The 9,507-nt window shown below is 36.1% G+C and overlaps 1 protein-coding gene across 1 annotated transcript in view; it reads right to left on the reverse strand.

Moving 5' to 3' along the window:
* Positions 1–7,322: 7,322 nt before the first annotated feature.
* The window catches only part of LOC106518125 (aggrecan core protein), a 20,186-nt gene continuing 18,001 nt past the window's right edge, over positions 7,323–9,507 (reverse strand). The window contains exons 12-14 of the mRNA XM_014009242.1: positions 8,391–8,535; positions 8,130–8,312; positions 7,323–8,018 (exon numbers count right to left, since the gene is read on the reverse strand). Coding sequence (XP_013864696.1) covers positions 7,897–8,018; positions 8,130–8,312; positions 8,391–8,535 — 450 coding nt within the window. The 3' untranslated portion in view covers positions 7,323–7,896. The remainder of the gene's footprint in view (positions 8,019–8,129; positions 8,313–8,390; positions 8,536–9,507) is intronic.

A 9,507-nucleotide genomic window follows, 5' to 3' on the forward strand; every position in this document is an offset into this window, starting at 1 on the left:
CCGGACGAGGACGCAGGCACAAAACGTGGCGAGAAATCAGCCGTGAGTGTGTCACGGCGTGGTGGAGGGTCTGACTGCTTAATTAGACRTATAAAAGAGGCTGGGTCAGACGGAGCAGACAGCCATAGAAAGCCAGGCGAGATGAGGCCCTTCAAATCGTCTGCGTCACACCGCCGGGTGTGTGAGTGTGTCTGGGCAGAGCTGTGAGAAAGTGTGTGTCGTGTCGTTTGCATGTCTGAGTCCGAGCTGGTCCGTGCGCAGGAATGTGTCTGAGTTTTTTGAGCGATGGGGTGTTTTTATGTCAGATGAATTATCGACTGGACGTTTCTCTTTTCACAGGTCCTTCAGTGGGAAACAAGTTCCCCGCTCAAAATCCAGAGTCTGAACGTCTCAAAAACAAAAAAGTCAAACTCTGTACAATTAAAGGCTTAATTACAGCTGTTTTTAGGTCAAACCTTAGCAAAATGTCAAAACGGCTGCCAGAGCTAATCGACTGTCACACAAAATTGACTTTACCTCAGTGATTTTTACTGATATCAAGCTAAAACTTGGTGTGATAGTACCTGAAAACCTTCTCCAACACATAGTTCAAGCACTAAAAAACATCACACAAGATCTCACGCATGAGATCAAACATTTACACGGTTTGACCAAATCAGTTTTAGGTGTCCTAACATACCCTCTGCAGGTCTCCAGTTTGAATGATCCTCCCACCTCTAATTTATAACCTAATCTGCAAACTAAACTAAACTCAGTGTGCAGGAAGGACAAAGAATGAGTCTAAATCAGTCATTATTGGTCAAAATAAGTCAGAACCACCTATAATAACCACTTGTTCTGACCCACTAAGTGCTGCTTGTGAGCAGACACGACCCAGTCTGGAGTCTGTGGGTGAGAACCGGCCCCCGGAGCCTCCATCCATCCCAGCTGCAGCTATTTGTTATGAGACACAGAGGAGAGGTCAGAGGTCAAATACGTTCACAGGAACTGCGGGCTTTCACATGTTAATGCATCACAGCAGCACGTTAAGAAAACTCAGCGGTGATTACAATGTTGTCAGGACACAGTTTATTTAAATGAGCCACAAGCTGCACGTTTGATTGACGTGTCTGCCTGACCGCAGGAAGCGAGGGTTTTCTCTGCTTGGCGCTCAAAGTGTGCAGAAAATATGAGCTTTGACTTATGAGTGATGGGAAGAACTTGGGGTTTAAACAATTTAAGACCTTCTTTAAGTCATGCAGTTTCTCATTTTTAATTTGTTCAGAATATTAAAAATACTCTGATGCATCACCACAACTTGATCAATTTATGCATCAAATAAATCCAATTTCAAGACTGAGCTGAAGTTTTGGATAAAACCCGAGTGCAGAAACACGTGAGCATAAACCTCAGGTCTTTTTCCCACAAAGACACCTGAATACAGAAAAGACAAGAGTCCCATTATAGAGCCACTTTAAAGTTTGAACTTCAGTCCAAAGCGCCCCCAGCTGGACCTCTGCAGAACTGCAGAGACAAGATGTAGTGTTTCCCATTTGTGTCATATAATATATAATAAAAAATATCATTTAAAACCTTGCTCTATCTTTTTTTGAAAATCTGAAAAAAAGTAATCACTTTAATCAAATAGAAGTTTTGCTGTAAAACCTCTTCAAGTCCTCTCTTTGTGGCGTTCCCCAAGGTTTTGTTTTCGGCCCTTTATCCTTTTCCATTACTTTTAAAATATAACTTCCCTTTTATGCAGAAGACTCTTGGAGCTATACAACTGGTACAATAGTTAAATTTTTATAAAAACTATTCTTTGACTGTCATTTAGAAAGTAAAGCTTGGAAATGTTCCCATTAAGTTTAGGTTTATTTAACCAGACTAAAACCCACGGATACCAAGATTTTTTTTTCTGAGGGTGACTGGGAAAAGAGGTGAGTATAGCACACATCATAAAACAAGGATTAAAAATAAACATTTAGAATAAAACAAAATTACGTTACCCACACGAATGGTGTTAAAGTGCAGGAGCATTATGTAATAGTTTTGAGGGCAGGAAACACAATTGCATAACTGCATTATATTAAATAATAACTCTAATGGTGACATTAAAATTTTTAAAAAAGTTGTGTTTTTTCATGCTGCTTAAAATAGTTATTTTTTATATTTTATAGACAGAATTTTGATTTTATTTTATTTTAAATGCTGCTTTATAAAATTCTCCTTAGAATTAATAAAATATCTATCTACCTCAATAAGTAGAAACAGGAAACAATCTAAATATGACCTGATGACTCCAGAGATACAAATCCATAAATTTATAAATAAGAAGTACCCTCAGCGAGGGACATAAACGTTCTTTCGCATTCCATTTTTTACCACCATAAGTTCAAATTAGAGCCCATTTCTTTCTTCACACAGCTGCCTGTCAATCAACACACACAACTACACACACACACACACACACACACACACACACACACACACACACCTCATCACCACCAATACAAATTGGTTTGGTGTGAAACCAGCCTCTGTTGGTCTAATTGGCTCAAATGCATTTCTGAGGAGCTCATCAGAAATATAAAACCCAAAAACAAACAAAAAGTAAAACTTATGTGTCGTTATGAACTGCACTGATTAATACATTTGAGAATATATAGTTTTTTATCATTATTTGATGATGAAATATTGACTTACCTGCTGCTGTTTGAAAAAAATATTAACTGGTTTCTATTCAAAGGAAAAAAAACTAAATATGYTACTAATTACTACAAACTGCAGCAGAAATGATAGTAAAAGTATATCTTGTAAATTGCTTTTCTCTCATCTAAATATGTTTGTTACATGATAAAAAGCAGACTTTTGTTTTCTATCAGTCAGGTATAAAATGGTTTGTTTTAACAGAAATTAATTTTATATATTTGTCCATCTATAAAGCAAAATGATTTTTTTTAAATTACATTCCTAAAATCTCCTGTTTTAAGCCGAATTGAGGTGATTTTCTCGGTTAAATGACAGGAAAAATCTTTAAAATCAGTTCTATGGGGAGTTACTTTTAAAAGAAAGTCAAATAATTACAGATAATTTCTTTTTTGCTTATAATAAAGTTAAAACTGGAGAAAGACGAAAAAGGGAAACTCAGCAGGAACAACAAAGATTGCTTGTGTCTCAGGGAGCGCCACCGTTGGGGTGAAGGGTTGTGGGTAAAGCTTGTCGCTGAGGTTCCCAGCCAACTTGGCACGCCTTTTCAACCTCTCCCCTCCCCACACGTCCTTTTTAATGATTGTGCAAGCAAACTCAATCCACTTACACCTTCACTTGATCTAKTATTGTTGCTAAATTCAATGTAAATTGTCGTATTTCACGTTAATTCTCAGCATGTAACATAAAAAATGGAATATAAATGGTATTAAAAGGGAATTTAAAATTATATTTTGACTGGTTTKCTAACATCAATTTAGAAATCTTATTCAGTCTGTTGTTAATGTGCCAACAATAAAAGTTACATAATAATTATTCAACAAGTCAATATCTATCAGAGAAACAAAATATTTTATAATTTCAGCCTCTCAGTTTAAAAGATATCTGCTTTTATTTTGAAAGAATTGTTTCATTTTGTGGTCAAAAAATCTTAGATTTTATCTTATTTCCAACATAAACCATAAAAACAACTCTCCTATTTGAAACTAAACTTAATTTTTATAGACTAAATGTTTTTTTATGACTATTTAACTTATTCCTGACGAGAGGAGCAGCCAATTAGACCTCAGTCCTTTTGTCGCTCCTCTTCCTCAGCTCACACTAGATTTCTGGCGTCAGGCTCTTCACACTCGGGGGGTGTGAGGAAGTGGACCCTCAATTAGCGAGCCACGCGTCTTGGTTGGAAGGAGGAGGAACTCCATGAGGAGTCCTTAAAGTCTGGCCTCTGTTCACTCCTCCCTGACCCCCTGACCTCGGGGTCTCGACCCCCATCTGGTGCTGCGTTATCGGCTCCATGACAAAGAGGACGGACGCTGAACTCCTGCTTTCAGGCTGAGCTGTGTGAGGCTTTTGAAGGCCAAAAAACTGCAGTCCTCCAGCAGAGACTCCTCATCAGAGGCAGGCTGATAATACAGAGCTGTGCTTTTAAAGACCTTTCAGGCTCTATATTTGATCAGAGAGCAGCACTAACGTGCTCAGAGCTGAGATTTTTGTGAAGTAAAGAACTATAAGTATACTTGTTCCTCCTAATTAGGCAGTATTTAGAGGAAGGACTGTCAGCTTTACTTCACATTTAAATAATAACTTATACTTACTTTACTAATTCTCAGTTTTATTATGTTTTTTTAAATATAAATAAAAAATGTGTTTCTGAAGGGAAATTCACAAACTATCCAACAGATTCACCTTCACAAGCAGAACACAAGTTATTAAATATTACCTGACATGAACCGTTTTACAATATTGTATTGTTTATTTTGACACTTTAGTTTTATTGTGGAGCCAGAATGTCTTTTTATTATTCTAACACATTCATCTGAAGAAAATGTTTGCCTGCTTCCTGCTTTAAAGAAATGTAAGATGATGATGATGCTTCGCTGAAAGAGAGAGATCCAGATTGTTTAATTATAAAATCAAAAACAATAGCAGCAGATTTGTCTGCACTTTTGTAATTTTAACACTCAAAAGGGATTTGTCATGGGAATAATTTAATAGAACAGAAGAATCCCCCTCTAAAAACTTCAATAATTGATAATTTACTGAAGAAATTTGATGATAAATCATTGTAAAAAAAGAACATGTTGGAATTGCACTTTGGTTTCACACACGTTTTCTTTTGACAACAACTTAAACAACTGAGTTAACTTAACATTTAACTTGAAAACAAAGCTCAAAAATACTTACATAAATCCAATAAATGGCTCATTTTTAGTCTTTTTAAATAAAAATTATATATTGTATTTTGGCTGATAAAAAAAGCATCTTTTACGTGAAATGCATTGGATTTTTGTAACATTACCCACAAAAACCTGTAAATTCAAAGCCAGCTGTAATAATGAGACATTTTTATGCACTTATATTAAAATGTGAGCATAAAAAAGAATTTGTGGCTACAAAAAGAAAACAAAGAAACAAATTTCCATCAAAACATTGCCTTTTAATACCCCTTATGGCCTTTTATTACTCGTCACCCTTGAGATATTATTCTGATATAAGCGTCTCTTTTAGAAAAAATTACCTTTTAGGAGCTTGTTGTGAATAATAAGGTACTTGTAGATCCCTGGAGCTCCATCAGCACAGAGATGATGCTTTCTCATCAGGTCTAGCAGAACATGACACCATGATGCCATCTGGTGGCAAAATCTCCATCTGTGCTGCAGCTTCTGTTAAGAAGCCAGAAATTCATTAAATTTTTTTTATAAACTCTCCAAGATAAATTCATCCTCAAATAAATAAATATAAATAAATACTTCTAAGAGGCTGGAATTCTATTAGATAAGAATACAGTCTGTTTATAAAGTTGACTCATACAAATTTAACTGGAGAAACTGTAAATGCTGAGAGCTGAATTAGTTTGCTGAAATTTGCTGAAAAAGCTTAAACAGAGTGCCTGAAGCTAAAGCTAGGAAAATAAACTATATGAAGCAGAATTGTAAAAAATGAACTAAAATGAGCAAAACAGGATCTAAAAGTTATGAGGGTAGTGAAAAAAATAAACTAAACATAGCAAAACGTTTGTATAATGTAGCAAAAGGCTATCTATAAAGAGCTAAAGGTTATCCAGAAATAGAAAAATGCTAATGCTAATGTGAATGTCCTGAATTTGCTGCACATTTTGAAATAAAAAGAAATTTTGTTATAGTCAGAAAATTCACATTTTTTAGAAATGACATGTTTATTGGGCCTTTAAACAAAATCAATCTTTGTTTATGATATATTCTTTGTATCAAATCTGATACACTGGGCTATTTTGGAAACATTTTGCTCACAACAAAGTTAAATTAAGAAACAAAAGACAGTTTTGCCCATAACTTTTAACAAGTTTAGAACACTCTGGGAAGTTTACTTAATCTTTTTTTTACAATGAACTTTTTACAGCCATTTATTTCACTTCGTGGTAGGCACAAATACAGTTTCTGTCCTTGTTCAGTACCTTACACTTTATAAAAAAATTGCCATCTATTATCATATTAGCCAAAATGTGTTTTCAAATGGCATTTCAGTAATTAATCAATCATCCAAAATACTGTGTGTTTTATTGTGGCAAGAATACTGTTGTACTAAAATTACTAAAATGTCACATGACAATTCAGGACTGGAGCACCTTATATACCTGCAGTATCAAGTTTGATACACAAATTTTTAACACCGTTTAACTGTACTAATAAAAATATTTTTAAGTAATAAGCATTGTTTTACGGAAGCGTGTTGCTATCAGGCAGGAAAAAAAAAATCCGAGCGCTATCACGTTATAACGTGATACGTATCTTGTTAAAACGTGATACGTATCACGTTTTAACGTGATAGTATCACGTTTTAACGAGATACGTATCTCGTTAAAACGTGATACGTATCTCGTTAAAACGTGATACGTATCTCGTTAAAACGTGATACGTATCACGTTTTAACAAGATACGTATCACGTTATAACGTGATAGCGCTCGGATTTTTTTTTTTCCTGCCTGATAGCAACACGCTTCCGTATTGTTTCAACACAGAAAGTATTTATAAAAAATTACAAACAATATTGATGTTATTCTTACCATAACGTCTCCAAAATTTGCAAACGTTTTCCTGAAATAAAATGTGTAGATGACCTCGTGTCTGCAGACATTTTGAAAAGGAAAAAAAAAAGTTCCACTCCCTGCAGTACATTGATCTTCCACCAGAGGGCAGAATACAGGTCTCAAATGATATACAACAGGTTTTTGAGGAAAATATTGACCACATTGATAAAATATAGGTCACAGAATCCTGCGTAGCAAATATGATACAAATGGCGATAAACGGTGTGATTGTTTATAAAGCATACACACAATAAAGCATGCACACACACAAACTTGTTTTTATACCCTTGTGGGGCCCGTCCCTTGACTTCCATTCATTTTTTGGTAATTTTATATCCTAACCCTGACCACAAACCCTAAGGCTAACCTCACAGGTACCTTCCTGACCCTAAAACTAACCTAAACTCAATTCACACCTTGGTCCTAAACCCAACCCTCACACCCAAAATCAGCCTCTGAAGTCCCCACAAGGAGCACCCGGATCCCACGAGGCTGTTTCTTTAAAACTGGGCCCCACGACGTAGAAAAAACAAGGACACACACACACACACACACAAAGTGTCAAAGGGAGAAATTATGGAAATGATTTATTCTTTGTTCTGTTCTACAAAACTTTATTACAACATAAAGCCAACGAACAAAACAGTGTCTGCTTGACAACAGAGTTTTCTCTCAGAAAATTGTGGACCTCAGGTCTGAAAACCAACATATGTACAAACATTTTATTTATCATTTGTTTAATAAAGTTCTCCTTGCACTTTGGAGTCAAACGATTCTTAACTGAAGCAGGAACAATAAAAAAAAACCCACAAACTTCTATCGCGTAAAATGTGTCTGGAAGACTTTAGCACCATTTTGATCAAGGCTTTTGAAACAAAAAGCACAATATAAAACGTTAATAAGAACAATTCACAATTCAGAGTTCAAAAATGTTTTTCCTGCAGGCCATCGGAGTCTAACAAGTCATACCTTCTATTAAGTCATTGTAATAAATCTCCACATGGACTAAATAGGAATGTTTAACATGACTGAAACATGTTTTATTTTGGGTCCTTTTGGATCTGTGGTTCATTTTGTCCCGTTTAAAGTACATATTACCACGTTGCTAAATTGTAAAAAATAAGACAAAAAACACAGCAGATGTTTAAAACTTGATGTCCCAGTATTGTGGCGTCTCTTTAGTGGCTTCCAGCTCATTTTCAGCAGCTGCAAAGTTGCTGTCGATCAGCGACAACTCGTCAGGATGCTGCATCATTCCTCCAGCCTCTGAGGATTTWAAAAAAAAGTTCATTTTGTGTTTATAGCATTCTTTTCCGTATCCAGCACTAACTGAATAACTAAGGTGATTTTATTTCAGACTTATATTCTAAATCTCACCAGGGGTGCAGCGGATCTGTGGTCTCTGCCATTGGCCTCCAGATAGACACTTTATCAGAGGGTTTAGTCTCTGCTGGAAGCCCTTTGTGCAGCGGTAACGCACGACTGCACCCGTCTCGTACCTGTGCCGAGGCTTCCCAAAGATGGAAGCATTTGGTAGCTTTGGTGGTGGCCCACAGGAGGCTGTTGGGAGAGTTGAGACAAGCTGAAGCGACCAGAAGAGGGAGTTAAAGCTCTGATGCTGGCATTGATGCAACTCACAGGTGCCTTTCTTGCAGGTGTATGCCAGGTGATAGTTGCAGGGGACGTCGCTCCAGCGTCCGCTGTCATGCCACACCATCACCACACAGTCTTCTCCAGACAGGAAGTAGCTGTCAGGCTGCCCTCGGTACCAGTTCTCATACAGCTGGAGAGACGTTTACACAGATTCATGTGGAAAAATTATGAAAACTTCACAGATTTGGCTTGCAAGGAAGATCTGCAAGGAAACTCTTTAAAAAATCATTGAAACAGGCTGCATTTGTCCAGTAAACATAAAAAAACATTTGTTTGCCATGAGTTGTTATTTATAAAGACTAAAAACTAACCTTTTTTAGAGGCAGAAACTCAGAAATTGTCACAAGCTGAGAGGAGCTGAATTTAGTTCTGCTGAAGGTGACAATGTGAGTTTTTCAGGCCAAATAATTCTGCAAAYATAGCTTAAAAATGCTTTTTCAATGCATTGTTTTTTCAAACATTTGTGCCTGCAGGGTTTGTCAGAAAAAAACTAATATACTGCCTATCTCAACATAATACTGAAAAATGTGTTTTCTTTTAAAATTTGATCTATGATGTCATTTCACAAAAGAAGCCAATAAGTTTTGTTTTTTGTTTGCATGGTGCTTGTTATTTCAAACGCCATTTTTAAACTGACCACAAATCTGTTAAAATGTTAAAAATGATATAAAAAGAAAATATCCAAGATTAATGAAACACTACAAAACAATTAAACGTTACAAACCTGAAATATAGGACTCACTGGTTTTTAGATAAAATAAACAGATGAATACATATTTGAAAAGAAAATGACATTTAACAAAATGTGTTAAATAATAGTATTAACTGTTTGATGAGGTTTTCAGTTTCCTCAATAACAAAACTACTTTCCCTCATCCATTAATTTAAAAACAAATCTTGTTTGCTCTGTTTTATGTTTTGATGCTCTTTAATCTAAACTGATGTGCATATATGTGTACATATTTGTGTGTTTGTGTGTGTGCCCTTGTTTCTGCTACTTGGTGGGGACGATTTTTCAGGAAAATGCAGCCTCGTGGGGACTTGTGGGGATCAAATCCTGGTCCCCATGACTTCGGAGACTGATGTTGGGTGTGTGTGTGTG

The sequence above is a fragment of the Austrofundulus limnaeus genome, unplaced genomic scaffold, assembly GCF_001266775.1.
Source record: "Austrofundulus limnaeus strain Quisiro unplaced genomic scaffold, Austrofundulus_limnaeus-1.0 Scaffold56, whole genome shotgun sequence".
Taxonomy (NCBI): Eukaryota; Metazoa; Chordata; class Actinopteri; order Cyprinodontiformes; family Rivulidae; genus Austrofundulus; species Austrofundulus limnaeus.